Source organism: Panthera onca, chromosome F1 (genome assembly GCF_046562875.1).
Source record: "Panthera onca isolate mPanOnc1 chromosome F1, mPanOnc1 haplotype 2, whole genome shotgun sequence".
NCBI lineage: Eukaryota > Metazoa > Chordata > Mammalia > Carnivora > Felidae > Panthera > Panthera onca.
Genome location: NC_138355.1, coordinates 61,788,885 through 61,814,065, shown reverse-complemented (window position 1 = coordinate 61,814,065; position 25,181 = coordinate 61,788,885). Strand labels below are relative to the sequence as shown.

General features: G+C 40.2%; 1 protein-coding gene across 4 annotated transcripts in view; it reads left to right on the top strand.

Moving 5' to 3' along the window:
- Positions 1-25,181, top strand: part of TAF1A (TATA-box binding protein associated factor, RNA polymerase I subunit A) — a 35,033-nt gene that overhangs the window by 732 nt on the left and 9,120 nt on the right. Inside the window, exons 2-8 of one of the 4 annotated variants that reach the window (XM_060644412.2) lie at positions 730-852; positions 5,511-5,680; positions 10,055-10,168; positions 15,711-15,909; positions 19,266-19,396; positions 20,939-21,097; positions 24,880-24,946. In XM_060644412.2, the coding sequence (XP_060500395.1) occupies positions 732-852; positions 5,511-5,680; positions 10,055-10,168; positions 15,711-15,909; positions 19,266-19,396; positions 20,939-21,097; positions 24,880-24,946 (961 nt within the window). In that variant the 5' untranslated portion in view covers positions 730-731. Of the gene's footprint in view, positions 1-684; positions 853-5,510; positions 5,681-10,036; positions 10,169-15,710; positions 15,910-19,265; positions 19,397-20,938; positions 21,098-24,879; positions 24,947-25,181 lie in introns of those variants that run through there. The other 3 variants (XM_078441102.2, XM_060644414.3, XM_060644415.2) reach the window with 3 other exon arrangements.

Here is a 25,181-nt window from a genome sequence, read left to right as displayed (position 1 = left end):
CCAAGTAGTTTGATGCTCTAGTTCTAGAATATTGTCCTCACCTTTTTATGATGTTGGGTCAGTTTATATAATTTCATTACGCCCCTCAGTTTTTTTCCAACATGAAAATGAAATAAAATAATAGTCCTTCTCTCAGGATTTTTATAAGGATTAAGGGAGATAGTTTATATGCTTGGTATATAGAGAAGGATCAATATATGGTAATTACTAATACTGTTATGTACTTGCATCGTTTTATTATTATGTGTCATTTTGCTATATCTTCCTCTGGACTTGCGTTGGGTGTTTTTTGTTTTTGTGGGGTTTTTTTGAAATTAGGAGCAGGATCTTCTCTATCTTTGTATGTTCTTGTAATATAGTAGTAAAGATTAAAAAAAAAATTTTGAATGGATCATTTATTTGGGCTGTTGTTGACATAATTAAATTTATTTCTTACTTTATAGGAGCTACCTGGGGGGTGCCGGGGTGGCTCAGTCGGTTGAGTGTCCAACTCTTTGATTTCAGCTAAGGCCTTGACCTCAGGGTCGTGAATTCAAGCCCCACATTGGGTGTAGAGCCTGCTCAAAAAATAAATAAGTTAATAAATAAAACGCAGGAGCTACCTGGTAGAATGAATTTTGCTGATCAAATATTATCTATTAGATAAAAAGGTAGCAGTTTTTTTATATAACTAAGAAGGCCGGGAAATGAGATGTACAGATGGTAACTGATATTCTCCGTTTGGAACAGGTATGAGTGATTTCAGTGAAGAATTGATAAGGTCCAAGACAGAGGATGACCAGGAGGAATCATGTGTATTGTCTGGTACAGGAATGTATTTTCCTTGGCTCCAAAAGCATATAGACACTGTGGGTAAGTAAAACAACATCTAGCCATTTTAACTTTAATGCAGGGAGATGGTAAGATTCAGTATGGACACAAAATTAATAAGTAAGTTCAGTTGCAAGATGTGCCTCTATTCGGGTTTTGAGGCCGTAAGCAAAATGATCATTTAAAACAGAGATCCCTTTCCTACTTTTCCTTTGAACTAATAACATAACAGATAATCTGTGTTATGATAGATTCCTTTTTCCCCCCCAGTAATACTTATTAGTCACTTATAAGCCTGGCATTGGCTAAATATTGGGATACATAGATGAATAATATATGGTCACTGGCAGTGAGGAGTACATATGTAGGAAGTGTTTTTAAGAAATTTCTGTTGTTTTGCATTGAAATTATTCCTAATATAATTGATCTATAATAGGTTCCAAAAAAAGAACTTTTCTCTCTATAAATATAAGCAAATGTTTCTGTGGAGTATATTCCCTGTAAGAATATATAAAAGAAGCAGTTATGTGTATATTATTGACCTGTCGGATGGTGTACTTCTGGGAATATATCAGAACTGGCACTTAGTACCCTCAAAACATCTCTCGTAGACTAGCCATCTTTCCCCTTGACTGAGATTCTTTGGCTCCTGGAGTTTGCTCCCGTTTCTTTATCTTTTAGTTTTAATATTATCTCATTTAGTTATCTCAGTAAATTAATCCTCAGTAAATCCATTTGCTGGGCGTTTTAGAGTTGAGGGAAATGAATCCTGAAGAAGTTAAACTCTAGATGTTGGTATCAGGAGTTAAACCAGGTCCATCTGATCTCAAAGCTTATACTTTTGACAACCGAAATATAATTTTATTAATGAGGTATTATATGTAAAGTGCTTAGTGCAGAGCCTCATACATAGTGAATGTTGGAAAAAATAATAGTTTCTTTCCTCTCTTCTCATTTTAATTTTGCTAATGACCGTACATGGTTTAAGCTAGCTTTGAATGGTTGGTACTTAAGAGTGAATGCTACTTCCCCGCCTGATAGGGAACTAGTAATCTCAAGTTCCTGCTGGTTAAGATATACTTGGGCAAGTTTTTGTCATCAGGGTTCTATAGAGAACTGGAGTCAGTCTGAAAGCAGACAGGTTTAACACCAGAATTTACATGCTTAGAAATGTTTTAGAAGTTATGAATAGCCTGTTAAACCCAAAATACTTTATGCCTGCAGTGAACAATAGTTTCAGGTAATATTGACATTGTAGTGATAAATGACCATACTAGGAAAACAAAATTGCCCAACAATTATTAATTTTTTTATTCTAGTAAATATCTATTGGCGTTCTGAAGGGTATGCCCTTTAGAATAAAAACTTTGAAGGCAGAGGCCACTCTGAATTAAAACTATACGTTACGTGACACCTGGCTGTCTGTTGGTGAAGTGTGCAACTCTTGCTCTCAGGGTTGTAGGTTCGAGCCCCACGCTGGGTGTAGAGATTACTTAAAAATAAAATTTTAGAAAACAAACAAAAAAACTGTGTCGAGTACCTAGAGTAGTACTTGGCACAAAATAGTGCTCAAAAAATATTTGTTGACTGACAAGTTTCCAGATTCTTTCAAGGGCAGTAGAGATAGGCTGATGGTGCTGGTTCTCTATTGTAGCTCATTTCATGTCAAATTTCTTTTCCTAGGCAGTTATTTTTGAAAGTGTATCAGCAACAAATAGGATGATCTTTTGCTCCTAAAAGAATGAAATGAGAGGTATTCCTGAGGTAACTAGGCTGAATTGCAAGACAGAAGGGGAATTTTCCAAGAATTTAAGGACAGTAGTCTAAAGTCCCGACTTCCAGGCTGAGTAGTGAAAACTTGAGGGGTTGGCCTGAGGTCAGTCCTCCTTTAGGTAAATAAATGAGGTTTTAGGGAAGAGGTGTTTTGTCAGTTTCCCGGACCAGCTGCTGCTTGGATCTTGCTAAATGCAGCTTCTTATTCAGAGAGCTGGGTGGGGCATTCTGTTAAGTTCCCTGGTGATGCTAAGGCTTTTGTTTCCAGGACCACACTGAATAGCAAGCAATAGGATCTCCATGAGATTTGTAAGTATTTTTAAAAAGTTTGAGAAACCCTAGTGTAGAGCCGTTGTGTTGAAACCTGTTTTGTTTGAGTACCCTTTTTTTTTCTTTTCAATTATGTACTGCCTTGCATGGTTTTAAAGTGTCATCTAAAAAGTGTGTTTATTGTAAGCTGAATAGTTGCAAAAGATCTAATTTCCAACATATTTTGGCATTTTTAAATGAAATTAAGTTTACTACTTTTACAAATATATCCAGTGGAATCTAAGCAGCATAGGAATGTGATGCCTTTCACCATCCATTTAAAAATATTTATGAAAAAAAATTTTTTTAATGTTTATTTTTGCTAAAGCACAAGCTAGGGAGAGGCAGAGAGAGGGGGACTCTGGGCTGTGCACTGACAGCAGCAAGCCTGACGTGGGGTTTGAACTCAGGAACTGTGAGATCATGGCCTGAGCCAAAGTCAGACACTCCACCAACTGAGCCACCCTGGCACCCTGAAAAAGATTTTAATTGATGAAGATTTTATACTGTTTGTTTTCCTTTCATACTTTTGTTTTTACAATAAAACTGTGTATCTACATTTAATTATTTTTTGTTAATATCCTATAGGACTTTAGGTACTAAGATTTTGTCTGGAGTGAGACATCATAATTTATGGTTTTACAAAACTGATGCTAACAACATAAGTATTAAAAGTTGTGTTAAAATTTAGGGGCACCTGGATGGCTCAGTTGGTTAAGCATCCTATTTCGGCTCAGGTCATGATCTCACGGTTCGTGGGTTCGAGCCCCGCGTCGGGCTCTGTGCTGACAGCTCAGAGCCTGGAGCCTGCTTCAGATTCCGTGTCTTCCTTTCTCTCTGCTCCTCCCCTGCTCATGTGCTGTCTCTGTCTCTCTCTCTCAAAACTAAATAAACATTAAAAAAAAACTTAAAAAGTTGTGTTAAAATTTAAAGTAAATTTTTATGACTTCATTTCTTTTTTTTTTTTAAATGTTTATTTTTCACAGAGAGAAAGAGAGAGACAGAGCATGAGTGGGGGAGGGGCAGAGAGAGAGGGAGACACAGAGTCCGAAGCAGGCTCCAGGCTCTGAGCTGTCAGCACAGAGCCCGACACGGGGCTCGAACTCACAAACCATGAGATCATGACCTGAGCTGCAGTCGGTCGCTCAACCGACTGAGCCACCCAGGTGCCCCATGACTTCTTTATTTCAATAAAATAAATAAGGCTATCACTTTTTTCCAATGATTTGATATATCCGTGAAGGAGTAGCATGTATTTCTGGAATGAGAAAAGATTTAGCTTCAGTTCTATTTTGTTTTTATTGATGTAATTCTGAGAAACCTTAGTTACATGAGTAAGTAGACGGCATTGGATAGAGTGTAATTGTAGCAATGTATCAGGCCTTTGAATTCTTGAATTACTCATGACAAAATTGCGTAGTGATCTGTTATAAAGAATTCTTAAGTCCTTCCACGCTTTTGATAAGCAAAGACTTGGAAATCACCTGACTTGCCAAAGGGTTTGTTAGAGTCAGTCACTGTCCCAATAGTTACACCTACATTTTCACCTTCAGGTAATATATATTGATTTTGATTGTGAAGCCTTGACTGTAGCATGGTTCTCTAGGAGATTGATTTTAGGCACGAGTGAGTATGTGAGGAAGTTGAAGATCTGCAAGTCAATTGCTCTGAAACTGTCTTTGCCCAGTACCTGTAAGTCTCTCTGTATTCCCAGGGGTCAGGGTACCCCGCGGGAGGACCACTGACCTAGCGGGGTCCTGTGGTGGTGTGGGAAGGAAAGAGGAGGTGTCAGTATGCCACCTGTTACTCCTAAAACAGGGTTGTGGGGTGCCTGGGTGGCTCAGTCGATTAAGCTCTGACTTCAGCTCAGGTCGTGATCTCACGGTTTGTGGGTTTGAGCGTCGCATTGGGTTCTATGCTGACAGCTTGGAGCCTGGAGCCTGCTTGGGATTCTGTGTCTCTCTCTGTCTGCCTCTGCCCCACTCACACGTGCGTGTGCTAGCTCGCTCTCTCTCTCCCTCTCTCTCCCTCTCTCTCCCTCTCTCTCCCTCTCTCTCTCTCTCCAAAATAAACGTTAAAACACAGTTGTAACTAAGCCCAGATGTTCTTAAGGTGAGGATTGTTGATCCTTTAGAGATATAAACGCTAATGTCTTCAGCTGTTAAATCTCATTTGTGTTTAATGTCATTGAGTTACTAGAACTCGGTCCTTGAATAATGAAAGCCCACCTCTGAGAGTTTTCAGAATACTGGTAGTTAATACAGGACATGCTTGTCTAGGATAACCCTAATGATTTTTACCCATTCTAAATACTTGGGACTTGCTTTTGGGGCCCGGATTGTTTGGTGCAAAATGAAAGGATGATTGGATCTGATCTGGAAGCTCTGGTACCCCGGTAGCCCATGAACATCAAGTCAGGTTTTTCTTTTCCATTTGCTGAGACTAGTAAAAATAGCGTGCAAGAGTTTGTTTCAAGGGAAGCTAGCTTTGATATTAGGGCCGGGCTGGGTTGAGTAATAATTACTGTCCTGCTTGTTAAAATTTCTGCTTATCAGAAAGGACTTTTTTAACACTTGAATTGGGATCACTGTGGGTAAAGACTTCTTTTTAATCTGTAGAAACTGGAGGAAAAAAGGAGAAGGATTTTGCTCAGACAACCAGTGCTTGTTTGAATCGTATCCAAGAAGCTTTGCTGAAGCACCAGTGGCCACAAGCTGCAGGGTACATGCACAGTTACTTCCAGATCCTGGAAGATTCCGACAGCCACAAGAGGCAGGCTGCACCTGAGGTAAGTGAAGTGTGAGCCTGTGGGAGGAGATTACGGCTACCCGAGAGTTTCTGCCCCTTGAGCGCCACCCAGAATAGCTTTTGCAAGGATTGCAAATTGATTTTTCTAAAAGCTACTGAAAGTGGTTTTGGGTGGAGAATTTATACTGGGACATTTTTTCTTGCACATCTTTTTACTTGTTAGGATTTTATTTTATCTTTTAAGTTTATTTATTTATTTTGAGAGAGAGAGAGAGAGAGAGAGAGAGAGAGAAGGGGCAGAGAGAGAATCCCAAGCAGTCTCCGCACTGTCAGTGCAAAGCTCAACTCGGGGGTCAAACTCACGAACCGTGAGATCATGACCCGAGCCGAAGTCGGACGCTTAACCTACTGAGCCACCCAGGAAGGGCTACTTACTAGGATTTTGAAGGAAACTAAAAATATTTTGAACTCTGAATTCTCAGATTCCCCACTATTCATTCCTTCCTTCTAAATTCTCCCTCCTTTCCATGTGTTGTTATTTTTCCCTCTCCATAGGATGTTTCCTATCATCATACCAACGTGTTGTTTCTTGCGTCTTAAAATCATCTCTTGACCCCCATTTTCTCCATAGGTGTGTGCCATTTTTCCACTTCCGCTTTCAGCCAAACTCCTTGAAAGGATGTGCATACTTGTTCTCTCCAAACCTTCTCCAGTTAGACCCCTCTGCCCACCAGCATCACCGTTTCTACCAAGTTGCTTTGTCAGGGTCAGCAGTGATCTCCAGGTTGCTAAATCTGGTGCCCAGTTCTCAGCGCTCGAGTAACTTGACCTGTCAGCAGTATTGAAGACAGTAGATCGCTGTCTCCTATGTTGTGATAAGCTTTCTTCATCTGGCTTCCAGGACACTGTTTCTCACTTTTCTCTCTTGCCTCACTGGCCTTCCTCAGCCTCCTGTGATTGCTCGTCTGCTCCCTGGCCTTTTGACTTGGGAGTTCCCCAGAACTCAGTCCTTAGTCCTCTTCTTAAATGGCCTTAAATCTGGTCTGTATGCCGGACTATTCCCAGTTGTGTATCTGCGGCCCTGACATCTCTCCAAGCCCACATTCCTCTGTCCAGTTGTCTGTTCCGCATCAGCACTCAGGTGTCTAACAGTTGTATCACACCAGCGTACCTAAAGTGGACCTTCTGATCTTCACCATCAAACCTAATTTTCCTCATCTCAGATGATGGTTTTTTAAGTATCTAATCGCTGGGGCCCGACTCTGAAGTTCCCTTTCTTTCATACCCCATATCCTATTGGCTCTCCTTCAGAATTCGGTCTGAATACTTCTCGCCAGCTGCGTGACTGCACGTCAACCCAAACCACTGTCATCTCCCGTAGATGACTGCTTGCCCTCCGGCACCCCCTTGTCTCTTTTCAGCATAGCGAGCGACCAGGGTTATCCTTTTTAAAAAATAGTCTTATAAATAAACGACCATACAGTTCCCACATTTAAATGGTACAATTCAATGTTTTTTCATATATTTGCAGAGATATGCAGCCATTACCACAATCTAAATTTTGAACCTTTTCCTCCCCCCCCCCCCCAAAAGAATACACTCACAGTCACTCTCTGCCCTGTCCCTCCTTCCCCCACTCCCCAGCCCCTGGCAACCACTAATCTACTTTCCGTTTCCGGACATTTCAGAGAAGTGGATTTTATGATATGAGGTCTTTGTGCATGACTTCTTTCGCTGAATGTGTTTTCACATTTATTCTTGTTGCAGTTTTTATTAGTACTTCTTTCCTTTGTATTAGAAGGTGACATTCCATCCTGTTCTGTGTGTCCCTTCGTCTGTTGTTAGACATAGGCGTTATTTGCACTTTTTAGTTATTATGGGTAATGCTGCTATGAACATTCACGTTTTTGTTAGGGATGTTTGTTGAAATCTCTCTTGGGTATGTACCAAGGAACAGAGTGCTGGGTCATACAGTAACTGTGTTTGGCCTCTTGAGGAACTACCAGACTGTTTCCCAAAGTACCCGCACCATTTTACGTCACCACCAGTAATCTGTGAGGTTCCAATTTCTCTGCATCCTTGCCAGGTTTTGTTACTGTCTGTCTTTCTGATTGTAGCTGCCTTAGTGGTTGTGAGGTGGTAGCCCGTTGTGGTTTTGATTTGTATTTCCCTAGTGACTAATGATGCAGCATGATCTTTTTAATTTTTTTTTCTTAATGTTTATTTTTGAGAGAGAGAGAGAGAGTGAGTGAGTGGGAGGGAGAGGGGCAGAGAGTGACAGAGACACAGAATCCGAAGCAGGCTCCAGGCTCTGAGCTGTCAGCACAGAGCCCGACGCGGGGCTCGAATCCACGAACTGCAAGATCATGACCTGAGCTAAAGTCAGACGCTTAACCGACTGAGGCACCCGGGCGCCCCTGCAGCATGATCCTTTTAAAACACAGAATCGATCATGTCACTTCTCTGCTAAACTCTGTAATGGCTTCCCATTTCACTCAGTAAAAGCCAAAGTCCTAATGATTGCCTGCAAGTTCTGTATGATCTGCGCATTCCCTTTCCCCCTTGACCTTTCTGATCTCATTTCCTATTACTCAAATACTGTTTTTTTTTTCTTCTTCCAGCCTCCCTAATCTCCTGGTTCTTGCTTGAACAGACCATGTGCACTTTTGCCTGATTGCCTTTGCTGTACCTATTCCTTTTACTTGAAAAGGTCCTTCTTCAGATATCACTATAGCTATCTGTCAAGTCTCATTTTCAGTGAGTCCTACCGTGACTGTTTAAAATGCAATTCCATACCGCCCCCTCCACTTTCCAGCTGTCACTCCTGACCCCCTTAGTGTGCTCCATTCTTCTCCCACCATACTTGCCGATTTAATTCTGTTTCTGGGTTATTGTCTGTCTCTCTACAATAGAATGTAAATTTCCTGAGCAGAGGGATCTAGAACAGGGCCTGGCATATACTTTTAAATTTGTTCAGTAAAATATAGTTTATCCGTAAATAACTTCACATGGAGCTCTCAAATAGCTCTTACTAATATAGTAACCATCGCATTGGGTAGATATTTAATAAAGCCCAAAAAAAATCTGAGAGAAAAAACCTATTGGTTGAAAATTTAGTTTATGGACAAAGCTATGTTCATCTATAAAACATTGGACAAGTTATAGGTTCTTTTTGTCCAGAATTTGTATTATAAAATGAAGGATTTGAATCAGTGGTTTCCAGACACTTGTCTGCTTCTTTTTGAATTATCTAGGGCTTTTGTTGAAAATACAGACCCCTGTGCTCTACCCTATACTGATCAGACTCTGAATCCCTAGAATATTTATTTTTAAAAGGTGTCCCAGGTAATTCTTATACACAGCTGGGTCTAAGAACAATTGTTACAGTCTACAAATTTTCTATAAGCTCCAAAATACTACAATTTGGTTTTTCTACAAAGGAAATCTTGATTCCTCTTTCTGAGTTGGAAAGGTGAGTATTAGGATTATACCAAACAACTAATATATATATTCACAGAAAGAACTGATTTAAAATTCTCTTAAATATACTTTAAGATCAGTAATGAAATAGGGGTGCCTGGGTGGCTCAGTCGGTTAAGCATCTGGCTTCGGCTCAGGTCATGATCTCATGGTTGGTGAGTTCAAGCCCCGCATCGGGCTCTGTGCTGACAGCTCAGAGCCTGGAGCCTGTTTCAGATTCTGTGTCTCTGTCTCTCTGCCCCTACTTCCCCCACACACTTACTCTCTCTCTGTCTCTGTCTTTCTTTCTCTCTCAAAAACAAACATTAAAAACAATTTTTTTTAAATCAGTAATGAAATATTTTAACTGGGTAAGAGAAATAGAGATTTACCCCAAGAAGCGCTCCAGGTTCTGTTACCAGAGTTTTGGTGCTCTGGGGAGAAAGTAATACTTTATTAAAATTTGACTGTAGCTGATGAAAAATTTTAAGTTGGAGTTCTAAATATAGATTAAATATAGTCAGTAGTTGTAGAGCTTTATAGATCTCAGGAAACATCTAGTCCATTGCCCTCATATTGCACATGAGACCAAGAATTGTGAAAAAGCCAGGGTTAACAGAAACTGAGTTTTCTGACTTTAACATTCTTGCCCCTATGCCAATTAGAAATTCTGTTTTCAATATGGATCTGAGCTGCGTACCTTCTTTAGACTACTAAGTTTAAAATGGCACTATTACAGCCATCTGCTATTTTTATTTAATGGATGGAAAAACTTTATCGCATGAGATATAATATTTAGTTTTACTGGGTGAAATGAAGTATAGTAAAATGTTGATAGTAGTGGTATCTAGGAAAACGAATTATAGGTTGTAAGCAGAAAAAAGATAGGGTCCTTAGGCAGAAATTGGTTAAGGGAAGGATTTTACATTTTTATTAGTAATTTCTGTTTTGACAGATTATTTGGAAGCTCGGAAGTGAAATTCTGTTTTATCATCCCAAAAGCAACATGGAGACTTTCAATACCTTTGCTGACAGGATGAAAAACATGGGTGTCATGAATTACTTGAAGGTGAGAGAACGCAGGCTTTGTGAATTGACATTGACAGTGCTCGTTCTTAAAAAAATCTTCTCAGTGATGAGGTAGGTAATGATGTAAAAGGCAGGGAAAAAGGGTAAGAGGATAAATACAAGAGCCTGAAAGGAAGTAGTATTGTGAAAACCATTTATTCCTCCATTTCCTGCTGCCTGCCTTGTTCTCTGAGGCAAAATACCTTGTCTTTGTTTATCTCCGGCTGCCAGGACCAGTCCTTAAGAGATGGCACTTATGCCTTATTTTGACGTTGGACCAAATTCTAACCTCTTTGCTTAATTCATTTGGGTTCTCTAGGAATTCATGCTCTTAGAAAAAGGAAGCAGCTAAAACAAATTGGGAATTTGAATATGTGAAAGTGGTTCCCCCCCCCCCCCCCCCCGGCTTTATTAAGGTATAATCAACCTGTAACATTGGGTGAGTCTAAGGCATACGGTGTGATAATTCGGTACACGTGTATATTGCGAAATGTTTACAGCGTAAGGTTAGTTAACGCATCCTTCCCCTCACACTGCCACCTTGTTGTTGCTGTGGTGAGAACATTAAAGTTCTACTCCCATAGCAACTTTCAAGTATACAGTCCAGTGTGATTAATTATAGTTACTCTACATTAGATCCCTGGAACTTACTCATCTTACAACGCCAAGTTTGTACCCTTTGACCTACATCTTTCATTTCCTCCACCCCCTCAACCACCATTCTACTCCCTGTTTCTGTGAGCACAGTGTTTTTAGATTCCACATGTAGATGGTGAGGTCATACAATATTTGTCTTTCTCTGACTAATTTCACTTAGCATAATACCCTCCACTTCCATCCACGTAGTTGCAGATGGCAAGATTTCATTCTTTTTGATTGCCAAGTAATACTCCATTTAGGTATATACCACATCTTCTTTATCCATTCATCCATCGATGGACGTTTGGGCTCTTTCCATACTTTGGCTATTGTTGATAGTGCTGCTATAAACATTGGGGTGCATGTGTCCCTTCAAAACAGCACACCTGTATCCCTTGGATAAATACCTACTAGTGTAATTGCTGGGTCTTAGGGTAGTTCTATTTTTAATTTTTTGAGGAACCTCCATACTGTTTTCCAGAGTGGCTGCACCAGTTTGCATTCCCGCTCTACTCATTCTTTTTATTGGGTTTTTAAAAAAAGATGTTATTTTATTTTTTAAGTTCTATTTATTTAAGTTATCTCTACACCCAACGTGGGGCTCAAACCCGACCCCGAGATCAAGAGATGCAAGCCAGGCACCACTGGGGTTTTTGCTATGGAACTGTCTGAGTTCCTCATTTATTTTGGATATTAACCCCGTCAGATATATGACTTGTAGATGTTTTCTCCCATTCCATAGCATTTTCATTTTGTTGATGGTTGCTCTTGCTGTCCAGAAGCAGTTTAGGTGAATATAGTCCTACTTGTTCATTTTTGCTTTTGTTGCTTGTGCTTTTGGTGACAAAAATCATTGCCATGACCAGTGTCAAGGACCTTTTTTTCTTATGTTTTCTTCTTGGAGTTTTATCGTTTCGTGTCTGAGTAGTTCAGTCTTTAATTCATTTTGAGTTAGTTTTAGTAAGTAGTAGAAAATAGAGGATGAATTTCATTATTTTGAGAGTATCTAATTTTGCCAGTAGCATTTATTGAAGAGACTGTCTCTTCTCTATTTATTGAGTATTCTTGGCTTCCTTGTCAAAAACTGGTTGATTATATATGTGTGGCTTTATTTCTGGGCTATTGATTCTGTTCATTGGTCTATGTGCCTGTTTTATGCAGGCACTGCGTGCTTTAATGACTGTAGCTTTATAATGTAGTTGAGTCAGGAAGTGTGATGCCCCAGCATTGTTCATTCTCAGGATTGCTTTGGCTATTTGGGGTCTTTTGTGACTCCATACAGATTTTAGGATTGTTTTTTCTACTTTTGTGAAAAATGACCCTGGAATTTTGATAGGATTACATTGAATTTATAGATGGCTCTGACTCTTAAATGTAGAGAACAAACAGGGTTGCTGGATGGGTTGTGGGAGGGGGATGGGCTAAATGGGTAAGGGGCTTAAGGAATCTACTCCTGAAATCATTGTTGCACCATGTGCTAACTTGGATGTAAATTATAAAAAATAAATAAATTATAGAATGTGCAGGGAAAAAAATACAAATGGCTGTGGGTAGTATGGACATTTTAGCATATTAACTCTCCGATCCATTCATAAAAATGTTTTAATGGGGGGCGCCTGGGTGGCGCAGTCGGTTAAGCGTCCGACTTCAGCCAGGTCACGATCTCACGGTCCGTGAGTTCGAGCCCCGCGTCAGGCTCTGGGCTGATGGCTCGGAGCCTGGAGCCTGTTTCAGATTCTGTGTCTCCCTCTCTCTCTGCCCCTCCCCCGTTCATGCTCTGTCTCTCTCTGTCCCAAAAAAAAATAAATAAAAAAACGTTGAAAAAAAAAAAAAAATTTAAAAATGTTTTAATGGTCCTAATGTGTAGGCAGAGCTCCTTTTCTAGATTTTTTTTATTAAAGCCTCATCCAAAAACATTGAGTCTCATCCAGAAACATTGCGATGTTTCCAAAATGGTAGACACTTCCCTGCCTGTGGTATACATTTAACTAAAAGAGTACTTTTTCAATAAAGTTTTAAAAATGCTTTGCTTTTTAATTTTTTTCGGTATCTCTAAAGTTCTTGAAACACAGCCATACCCATTCATTTCATTGCCACAGCTGCTTTTAGTGTGACAAATGACAGCATTGAGTAGTTGTGACAGACCATATGGCCTGCAAAACCTAAAATATTTACTCTGTGGTTCTTTTTTTGTTTTGTTTTTACTTTTTCTATTTTCCAATTTTTTTATGGTGGTAAAATATATAGACCATAAAATATGTTATTTTAACCATTTTAAGTGTACAATTCAATAGCATTGATGACATTCACAGTGTTGTACGGCCATCGCCAGTGGTTTACATTTTTCATCATCCCAAACATGAACTCTATGCCCGCTACGGAATTACTCCCCATTCTCTCTTCCCAGCCCCTGGTAACCTCTAATATGTTTGCTGTTCTATGGATTTACACATTCTAGATTTTTTCAATGTTTATTTATTTATTTTGAGAGAGTGCACGCCCTTGCACCACTCGGGGAGGGACAGAGAGAGTCCCGAGCAGGCTCTGTACTGTCAGTGGCAGAGCCCTACGGGGGACTTGATCCCACTTGATTGTGACCTGAGCTGAAACTGAGAACCAAATGCTTAACTGACTGAGCCACCAGACACCCTGATCTATTCTAGGTATTTTACATAAGTGGAATCAAACAGTATTAGTTCTTTTGGGTCTAGCTTATTTCACTTAACATCGTGTTTTCAAGACTTATTTATGTTGTGGCAAGTATTAGAACTTTTTATGGCTTTTTATGACTCATTAGCATTCTATCGTATGTACCTATCACATTTTGTTCACACATTCATCCGTTGTTGGTGGTGAACATTGGTGTACAAGTATCTCTTTGAGTTCCTGTTTTGAATTCCTTTCGGTATATTACCTAGGAGTAGAATTGCTGGGCCACGTTTTATACATATAAAATGTATGTAAATCTGTATGTAAGCAAATATAAAATATACAAAGATACAAGTTTACGTTTAACTTTGCACCATTTTACATTCTCACTGCTTTCTTATTTTGAAGAAAGATTTCTCCCAGTTTAGGATTCTTTTCTTAATTAGAAAAAATTTCCGGAGGTTCTCCTTACGTGCCAGGTGCTCTCTTGCGATCTTATTCTCTGGTAGCCCAGGTATGCTACGGGTGGAATTTAAATTTTTTTTTTTTTTTTTTAACGTTTATTTATTTTTGAGACAGAGAGAGACAGAGCATGAATGGGGGAGGGTCAGAGAGAGAGAGGGAGACACAGAATCTGAAACAGGCTCCAGGCTCTGAGCTGTCAGCACAGAGCCCGACACGGGGCTTGAACTCACGAACCGCAAGATCATGACCTGAGCCGAAGTCAGACGCTTAACCGACTGAGCCACCCAGGCGCCCCAACTACGGGTGGAATTTAAACGGAAGCAGCTTATGGTTCTGCTTGAGGAAGAACTTTCCAGCTGAACGGTTGGAAAAAGAAATGGCCTGTCTTGGTGTGTGCTCCCCTCTCTTCTTTCAGGAAGACACTGGTTAGCCATTTGATTGGGGAGGGAGGGTCGAATTTTAAATTATTGGTTGGGTTCTTTTAAGCCCATAGAATCTATTCAGTTGAAGTAAAGAAACCTGAAAGGAATCGTATTTCACACTCCAGAGTCCGAGGGTGATAATTAAGATAGGCAGTAAAACATCTCCTGTAAAACACTTTCTGCTATTTTCCAGATAATGTGCTAGACATAGTCCTTGCAGTAGAGGGAGACGGGCATGTATGTGGAATCAATTATGGGTACCAGAGTAGAAACGCAAGATACAGTGAGAAGACGAAGGAGGGAATGGTCAGCTCTGGAATCAGAGAGGGCTGGGATTAAATGCATAGGGGAGTCATGGAAAGAAGCGATGCTTCAGCTGAGGCTGAGAAAACAAGTGGGTGTTCATTGGGCAGATCAGAGGAAAAGCTGGGCGGGCAAGGCAGGGATTGATGAGAATTTGATAGCCCTGCATCCAGTGCTTCAGTTACTCTAAAAGTCACTTGGGTAGAAGCCAGGGGAAGTCGGCTGGGTCCTCTGTGCCATCCCCAGGGAGCTTAGTTTTTCCTCTGTAAGCAGTGGGAGCCATTGAAGGTTTCACACAAATGAGTAACAAGATGGGGTTTCTTTGGCAGCCCCATGGAAGGCAGATTTTAGAGGGACAAGATCAGAGAGACCAGTTGAGAAATTACTGAAGTAGTTTGTGACGAAGGCCTTAAACTCTGACTCTACTCACATGACTAACTGTGCTTCCCGTTATTCCCCTCTTTAATATCCTCCCTACTTGTGATGCTCATTCTTTGTGTAGTTGTTCTTCTTGCTTCTATAGTACGTATTCACTTTTCCATTTGAACCAATGACATTCTTCAGTAGTCCTTTTTAAGATGTTTTCTCTGAGCTTCTATGACATCTATAAAATAATGTATTGATCACCTGCTGTGGACCAAACTAGGCACTAGGTGGGATGCAGGTATTATCTCATCTAATCTTTATAACATCCTTCTGAAGGGTTAATAATAATGGTTCCATATAACAGGTAAGACTCAGGCCAAGTAACATACTCAGGTTTACGTAGTTTTAAGTAGCATCTGAGCCAGGACTATCTGTCTTGAAAGCGTCTGTTTGTTTCACTAAATGACACTGCCTTCTTTTTGTGAGTTTACCTAATTTAGCTCCCATTTGCATAATGTTAATTGTTTCATGTATCTTTCCTCTTTGCTAAATTGACGTTTTTGATGATAGAGACAATATTGTTACATCACTTATGTACTACCAAGGATTTAGCCCCAGCACATATATTTACTGAAGTTTTGGATGAACGGATATCTAATGACCTGTTTGTCAGTGGGTTTTTTCTTTTTATTGTTGCAGATCTCCTTACAACACGCATTATACCTTCTGCATCATGGAATGCTTGAGGATGCAAACAGAAATCTCAGTCGTGCAGAGACATGGAGATACGGTGAAAAGTCATCGTCCCAGGAAGTGTTAATCAACCTTGTTCAGGCCTATAAAGGGCTTTTGCAGTATTATACTTGGTCTAAAAAGAAGATGGAATTGTCTAATCTTGGTGAGTGAAGATGAGTGTACTTTTTATGGCTATGAGACCGAATCAGAGGGACAGACAGGATCTTTTTTTTTTTCCTTTAAGTTTATTTATTTTGAAAGAGAGACAGTGCACGTGAGCGTGCACGCAAGTGGGGGAGGGGCAGAGAGAAGCAGAGACAGAATCCCAAGCAGGTTCTGCGGCACCAGTGCAGAGCCCGATGTGGCAGTTGAACTCACGAACCATGAAATCATGACCTGAGCCAAGATCAAGAGTCAGATGCTTAACCGACTGAGCCATCTGGGTGCCCCTAGACAAACAGGATATTAAGGAATAACCTCATTCCCCTACTTTGAAGCCTGGCTCTTTCCAGATACTGCAGAGAACAGACATATCTATTGATGTAAAATTCTTGATCATCCTTTGTAATATTTCTGATATATCATACTTTTCAGACATAAATTAGATGATGCATAAATTAAGTCCATGACCATGTTAGATTTATTGTTTTGTTAATTTTTTTTTTTTTTTTTTTTACATTTATTTACTTTTGAGAGACAGAGAGCGTGAGCTGGGGAGGGGCAGAGAGAGAAGGAGACACAGAATCTGAAGTAGGGTCCAGGCTCTGAGCACGCTGTCAGCACAGACCCTGATGCAGGGCTTGAACTCATGAACCACGCGATCAGACCTAAGCCGAAGTTGGACACTCAACTGATTGAGCCACCCGAGTGCCCCAGTTTATTGTTTTTTTAAATATTTTCAAGAAAGGTTACAAATTTTTTTTAGTAGACATTATTGCATATAATAAACATTTCTTCCTGTGTATTTATTTGTTTTTTAAATTTATTTTTACTTATTTATTTTTTTAAAGTTTATTTATGTAAGCAGTTTCTATACCCAGCATGGGGCTTGAACCCACAACCCCAAGATCAAGAGCTGCGTGCTCTACTGACTGAGCCAGCCAGGCGCCCCATTTTCCTGTGTGTTTAGAATGGAGTTTAGTTTGTTTTATAATGTTTGTTTTTTTAAAAAAAAAATTTATTTTTAAGTAATCTCTAAATTCAGTGTGGGGCCTGAACCTACAGCCTGAGATCAAGAGTTGTACGACCTTCTGACTGGGCCAGCCAGGTGCCCCTGTTTTACGATGTCATTCTTCATATTCATATTCTTCTCTAATATGCTTAGAGAATAGGGCAAGGTAAAGTTGTTTTGTTTCTGTACAAAGGTCATGATTTTCTTGATTGACCACACCAGGAATTGGCTGCATGTCCCCACTTCTCAGAGTTCCCTTTCTCTGGCTTCCAGTGGTGATGTTACCTCTCCCATCCCCGGATTTGTGTTTAATTCTCTGCATCTTCCTTCTCTTGTGTAGTTTTCCTCCATAGCCTCTCTAGGATTAACCCTTTTTATTTTCTCATCCTCCATCCAAATCTCAGTCCCCGTATATATCGGCTAATATGTATAAGCAGTGATTCCTTATGATACTTATATGTACGTAGTATTCCCTTGGTCTCTTGGATATGCAGGTTCACTAATCTCAAAATTCCATTCCCTCTTTCTGAGTATGATCTCTCCCAAGACACTCGTGAAAAGCTGTCTTCATTGTGATAATCTTGTCCAGTCTTCATGCTTCCTCTCCGTCTAGAAGGCCATCTGCCCTTCCATGACTCGTTAGACCCCCTCATTCTCATACCATAAACCTCATAGCTCCACGTCTGACCCATATCATTTGACTCTTTACCTCTTGCTTTTTAATTGTCCTAAGTTTTTTCATGTCTGTTTTATGTTGTATCTCTTCTTTCTTCTAGACTAATCAGTCTTCTGAGGTTACATATCTCTTATTTCTTTGGTTAACCTTGACATAATGCCTGGTATAATTTTCTTTTTTTTTTTTTTTTTGAAGGCTTATTGAGGGACACCTGGTGGCTCAGTCGGTTGAGTGTCCGACTTTTGATTTCAGCTCAGGTCATGATCCCAGGTTGTGGGATTGAGCCCTGTGTGGACTCTGTGCTGAGCGTGGAGCCTGCTGAAGATTCTGTCTCCCTCCCTCTGCCTTTCTGCCCTGCTCACGCTCTCTCTCTCTCTGTCTCAAAATAAATAAAACCTAAAGAACTAAAAAAGGCTTATTGATATTAATTGATTAGATGAGTTTTAAAGTCAGTATTTGCCTTTTTCTAACCTTTCTGGTTAGGTGGAATTCAAACAAACATTGGTGATAAAAGCAGTAGGAACATGGCATTTGCACGGTCTCTTCCACGGGTAGATGATTTAGGACCTTTCTGCAGCTGACGGCTTGTTCGCTACCAAGAAGACATAAAGATGACATAATGTGTGGAGCTCTTTAGATCATCTTTAACTTTGGATGTTTGTTTAATAAAGAAAGGTTAGGACTGGTTCTGTGTAACTGAACTCATGAGAACATAACACCTGAACGAATGCTCAGTATTGGTTTGGGATTTTTCTCTGTTGCTCTTGGCCTGTCCTGGTTGGATTTGACGCACTGGTGACTGGAGACCCCCTTCCACGGTAAATTCACACTCCACTTCACTGACTCGGGGCGTGCTTTTTTTTTTTCCTTTTAAAATTCTTTATCGTTTCTTAACCTATTTTCCCTTTATCACTTCATATTCAGGTCCGTATTGATATATATTTAGTTGATCCTCTGGGAGGAGAATACCTATGCATTTTGGGGAAGGGGAAGGGCTGTTATTTTGGCCAAAAATAAAAAGTATTTTGTTTCTGTTAGCTGTCACTTTTGAAAGACTAACTTTTCTTTTAAAATTTTTAAAAAATATTTATTTTGAGAGGGGGAGAGAGAGAGAGTGTGAGCGTGCACGAGTGGGGGAGGGGCAGAGAGAGAGGGAGACACAGAATCTGAAGCAGGCTCCAGGCTCAGAGCTATCAGCACAGAGCCCGACACGGGGCTCAAACCTACAAACGGTGAGATCGTGACCTGAGCTGAAGTCGGTCGCTTGACTGAGCCACCCAGGTGCCCCTAGACTAACTTTCCTTTTAAACCTTTAAGACTGTGAAATATAACATGCAGAAAAAGTGTGTACACAAATGTGTGATAAAATGAATAATTTAAAACAAATATCCAGGTAGCTACCACCTAGGTTCATTCTCAAAGCGACCCAGGTATGCCTTCCTGACCACACTTCCTTTTGTTCCTTTCGTGTGTGTTGGCAGGGAGGGAGGGTGTTGGGGGTGGGCGGGGAGAGTTTGTGAAGATGTAGTATTATTCTTTAAATGTTTGTTAGGATTTACTGGCGGAGCCATCAGGGCCTGAACTTTTCCTGTGGATAGTTCATTGATTGCTGTTACTATCAGGAGTGTCCTTGTTAGTGAATAACTTTCAAAAATCTTTTATCTCTGAACAGATGAAGATGATTATGCTTACAACACAGCATCCCAGACTATGCTCAACCACAGTTGGAAGACATCGGTAAACCTTGGTGCCTTGATTCAAACTCCTGGAGTTTGGGACCCTTTTGTGAAGAGTTATGTAGAGGCAAGTAGGCTTCTCATAAAGTTTTATTCGTTTCATTTGTTATAAGCCTTATCTTTATTGGTCAGAAGGCAACTAAATGGAGAAAATTGTTTTGTTTTTTTTAAAAAGACAGAGAGGGGCACCTGGCTGGCTCAGTCAGTGAAGCATGCAACTCTTCATCTCAGGGTTGTGGGTTTGATTTTTTTTTTTTTTTTAATTTTTTTTTTTTAACGTTTATTTTTGAGACAGAGAGAGACAGAGCATGAACGGGGGAGGGTCACAGAGAGAGGGAGACACAGAATCTGAAACAGGCTCTGGGCTCTGAGCTGTCAGCACAGAGCCCGACGCGGGGCTCGAACTCACGGACCGTGAGATCATGACCTGAGCCGAAGTCGGACGCTCAACCGACTGAGCCACCCAGGCGCTCCAGGGTTGTGGGTTTAAACCCCATGTTGGGCATAGAGACTACTTAAAAAAATAAAGTCTTTAAATAAATAAATAAATAAAAATTTTTTAAAAAAATTTAAAAGGGAATATGATATGTCTTTTTGGTCTGAGTCATTTTTGTTTTACTAATATCCTGTAAATGTTACTGTTTTTGTTCCCCTCACCACTGAGTAATGGGACATGGTCGAATATTTATAAAATTAATAGCAATATAATTTGTAAATGTTAATTCGTTAGTATCCTTATTGAATTTAGAAGGAAAGCAAAAAGTTGGTTGTTGCTTTTTTAAGTAGGCTTTATGCTCAGTGCGGAGCCAACGTAGGGCTTGAACTCACCACCCTGAGATCATGACCTGAGTTGAGATCAAGAGTCAGACACTTAACCAGGCGAGCCACCCAGGTGTTCCCAAGCAGAAAGATATTTTATATTTCGTGGGCTAGAGAAGACCAGGGGACAAAGATCTGAAACTAGGTCATAATGTGGGATGAAGAATAATGGCTTTTAGGAAGTTTGTCAGGGTGCTGTGTCATCTCAGAGTTGCTGTGAAAGGACGGGACGGTGGGGGGGGCTTGGCACTGGGAATAAATCTTCAGAATTTTTGAAAGTTACATAAATGCTAACGTGATAATTATGCTGTCAAAAGATACTCTCTGAAACCACATGCCAGTGAATCTGGGAATTCCCCTGTGTGGGTGGGAACGAAAGGGAAGGAATCCTAGTTCCCATGTGCTCCTTCTGTGGCTGAAGTCATGTCGGCACTGAGGTTCGCTGCTTCGTGGGGTCTTTCTCACTCGTCGGTGGGCCCTGCTTTGAGGCCTTCATTTCTTTCAGGAACAGTTCCTAGGTTGAAGTGGCTGCATTTTTCAGTAACAAAAATGTGATCAGGAAGAAATGGGAACCCATGTGGGCCTTTGTTGTAAGTGATCTGTGTTCCACAGAGGTTGTAAGGTATGCTGGTGACAGCAAAAACTGCCATTACTGTCGTTCCCTGTACAGGAAGTACTGTTTGTCGTTTTAGTGAATTTTTGTACCCATCAACAAAGTCAAGTTGTGCATTATCTTTCACTCAGCTGTCTTACAGAACTTAGCGAAGACATTATGACTTATTTTATATAGATGCTGGAGTTCTATGGGGATCAAGATGGAGCCCGAGAGGTACTCACCAATTATGCCTACGATGAAAAGTTCCCGTCAAATCCAAATGCTCACGTCTACTTATACAACTTTCTAAAGAGGGAGAAGGCACCAAGAGAGAAACTGATAAGTGTGCTGAAGGTATAAAATGTTTATTTCAATGACTGAACAGGGTCGGAGGTCTACTTTAAGACATCCTTAGGGGCGTACGGCTGGCTCAGTTGGAAGAGCATGTGACTTGATCTCAGGGTGGTGAGTTCAAGTCCCATGTTGGGTAAAGAGATTACTAAAAAAAAGAAACTTCAAAACATCCTTAGGTCGTGCCTTCCAACTTGCAGATTCTGGCACTCCTAGCAAGTCACTCTGTTTGTGTGATGGTGCCCTGAGGTGGACAGAGGGGATCCCGCCCTGAGGGGACCCCACCACGGCCGGCCGTTCCCCCATCGCCCTGCCCAAGTGAGACTGAGGGCAGAAACCCTTTGCCACCCTTCTTGGAAAGTTCTGCTTTGATAATTTTTGAAAATCAGCTTTATGGAACCTTTCACACACAGTAAGACACATTTTTTTTCTTTTATTTTAAATTTTTTTTTTAACGTTTATTTTTGAGAGAGAGACAGAGCATGAACGGCAGAGGGTCAGAGAGAGGGAGACACAGAATCCGAAACAGGCCTCAGGCTCTGAGCTGTCAGCACAGAGCCCGACACGGGGCTTGAACTCACGGACCGCGAGATCATGACCTGAGCCGAAGTCGGCCGCTTAACCGACTGAGCCACCCAGGCGCCCCAAGACACTTATTTTAAGTGTACACTTGAAGGCGTTTTAACAGAGACATACATCCACGTAACCACCATGATGATCCAGACGCTGAACATTTCCGTCCTCTCAGAACATCTTTGATTTCCCTTTTGTAGCCTATCTGCCCACATTTTTTCTGGCCCCAGGCAAATAATGATCTGCTTTCTGTCACGACAGATTAATTTGACCTCTTCTAGAATTTCATACACGTGAAACCTATGCTCTTTATTGTGTGGCTTGTCTTGCCCCGCATGTTTTTGAGAGTCATCCATGTTATTGTGGGTGTCTAATTTGTTCCTTATTACTGCTGTGTAGTGTTGCATTTCTACACATACACTTCTTGATGGTGTATTTTCACTTTTTGCCTGCTATGAATGCTGCGGTGAACACTCACGTACAGGGCTTTGTGCGCATATATATTGTCATTTTTCTTGGGTAACTGTATGAGTGGAATTGCTGGAAAATTTGAAACAACCTCATAAGAAACTGCCCAACTGTTTTCTTTTTTTAATTGAGATGTAACTGGTGTATAACGGTATGTTATTTTTAGATATACAGTGTAGCGATTCAGTATTTGTTTGTATCGCAAAATGATCACCACAGTAATTCTATCTGTCTGTCTATCACCACACAATTACGTCTATCACCACGCAGTTACAACTTACTTTTCTTGTGATGGGAACTTTTAAGATTTATTCTCTCAGAAACTTCAAATATACAATACTGTATTAACTATGGTCACCATGTTCTATATTATATCCCCAGGACTTAGGTTTATTTTATAACTGGAAGTTTGTACCTTTTTGTTTGTTTTTTGCTTTCGAGTTGTATTAGCTCTTTATATTTTAGATATTAAACCCTTACCAGATAGGTGATTTGCAAATATTTTCTCCTTTCACTGGGTTGCCTTTTCATTCTGTTGATGGTTTCCTTTGCTGTGCAGAAGCTTTTTAGTTTGGTGTAGTCCCACTTGTTTTTTTTTGCTTTTGTTGCCTTTTGCCCCACCGGTTTGTGAAGTGACCGTACCATTGACATTCACGCCGTCAGTATGTGAAGGTTCAGTTTCTCTCCCTCACTAACACTTGGTATTGTCAATCGTTTGAATTAATAGCCATTTTAGTGGATATGCAGTGGTGTCTCTGTGGTTTTAAGTTGCATTTTCCTAATGAATGATGATGTTGAGTATCTTTTCATATGCCTGTTGGCTACTCCTGTATCATCTTTTGTGAAGTGTCTGTTCAAACGTTTTGTCTCTTTTTTTAGAGAGTAATTTGTCTTCTCATGGATTTGTTAGTTTTATATAATCTGTCCTTACCTAAGGCATATGACATGGGATTCACAACATGGACTGAGAATATTTTCTTCCAATCTGTGGCTTGCCTTTTTTTTCTTAATAATGTCTTTTGAAGAGCAGAAATCTCTAATTTTGAAGTACAATTTATGCATTTTTTCTTTTATAGTTACTACTTTTTGTCCAAGAAATCTTTGCCAAGCCCAAGATAATGAAGATTCTCTTCTATGTTTTTTTTTCTTTTTTCTAGAAGTAGTACAAATTTGTGTTTAGGTCTATGATAGATTTTCAGCTAATTTTTTTGTGTAGTGTGAGGTCAAGGTCAGGGTTCATTTTCCCCCCCATGTTGTTATTCCAGCACCATTTGGCGAAAAGACTCCTCGTCCTCCTTAGAATTACATTGGTAACATTGTTGAAAATTAATCGGCCATATATATGGGCTCTGTTGTCTTCCAGTGGTTTATGTATTGCCATCCTTATAGCTACCCCACATGTCATAACTGTTGCTTTATGTGAGTCTGTGTCATGACAGTCATATAAATTTGTCCTTTCTCAAAATTGTTTTTCTAGGTTCTTTGACTTTCCATAAACTTCTTTTTAAGTATTTTATTTTTATTTCTTTAGACAGAGAGAGAGCATGAGTTGGAGAGAGAAGGGGGGGGAGAGACAGAGAGAGAGAGAGAGAGAGATAGAGAGAGAGAATTACAAGCAGGCTTCATGCTCAGCACAGAGCCTAACATGGGCTCGATCCCATAACCCTGGGATCATGACAAGCTGAAACCAAGATTCGGACACTCAACTGACTAAGCCACCTAGGCTCCCCTTTCCATATACATTTTTATTTTTATTTTTTTAATGCCTTTTTTTTTTTTTTTTTTTGAGAGAGAGAGAGATACCATGAGCAGGGGAGGGGCAGAGAGAGAGAGAGAGAGAGCGAGGGAGAGAGAGCGAGAATCCTAAGCAGGCTCCTCAGTGCAGAGCCCAACACAGGGCTCAGTCCCACAAACTGTGAGATCATGATCTGAGCCGAGACCAAGAGTCGGATGCTCAACCAAATGAGCCACCCAGGCGCCCCTCCATATACATTTTTAAATCAGCTTGTCTAGTGCTAGAAATTGTCTTGCTGGGATTTTCAATCTATAGATCAATTCTGAGAAAATTTACATTTTAACCAGTATGGAGGTTGCCAAATTGTGAACATCATATGTCTTTCCATTCATTTAGGTCTTTTGTTTCCCTGTGAAATGTTTTATAGTTTTTATTGTATATATTTTGTTAAATTTATCCCTGTTTCGTGTTTGGGGTTGTTACTGTATAGGACATTGCTTAAAAATTTTTTTTAATGGTAAAATATATATAACATAGAATTGACCATTTTAAATGCATTTTTATTATTTTTTTAAAATTTTTATTAAAAAAAATTTTTAATGTGTATTTATTTTTGAGAGAGAGAGAGAGAGAGAGACAGAGCGTGAGGGGGGGAGGGGCAGACAGAGAGAGAGACACAGAATCTGAAACAGGCTCCAGGCTCTGAGCTGTCAGCAGAGCTCAATGCAGGGCTCAAACTCACGAACTGCGAAATCATAACCTGAGCCGAAGTTGGACGCTTAACCACCTGAGCCACCCAGGTGCCCCGACAGGGATTTTTAAAAATAGCTTTACATAGAACACCTTTCTATACCCAAATAGAAACTGGACAAGAGCAAAACATGTTTTAAATCCTTGATTCATTTACTAAGGGCATATTAGGCAATAAGGACCTTATTTGAAACTAAGCTGAAATTTGAGGAATGCTGTTATCACGTGTAAAATTTACAAGATTATTTTTTTCTTCCAGATTTTGTATCAGATTGTACCATCTCATAAACTCATGTTAGAATTCCATAGATTACTGAGAAAATCAGGTAAATAATTTTTATTTTGTATCTCCATGTGCAGATAAGCTGTAGACTAGCAAACTATGGCCCATGGGCCAAATCCACCCCTAATCTGTTTTTATAAATCAGGTTCTTTTGGAGCATTTATGTGTTGTCTGTGGCTGCTTTTGCACTACAACAGCAGAGCTGTGTAGCTGTGACATAGACCGTATCATTCACATAGCTTAAATATTTACTGTCCCTTTATTAGGAAAAGTTTTCT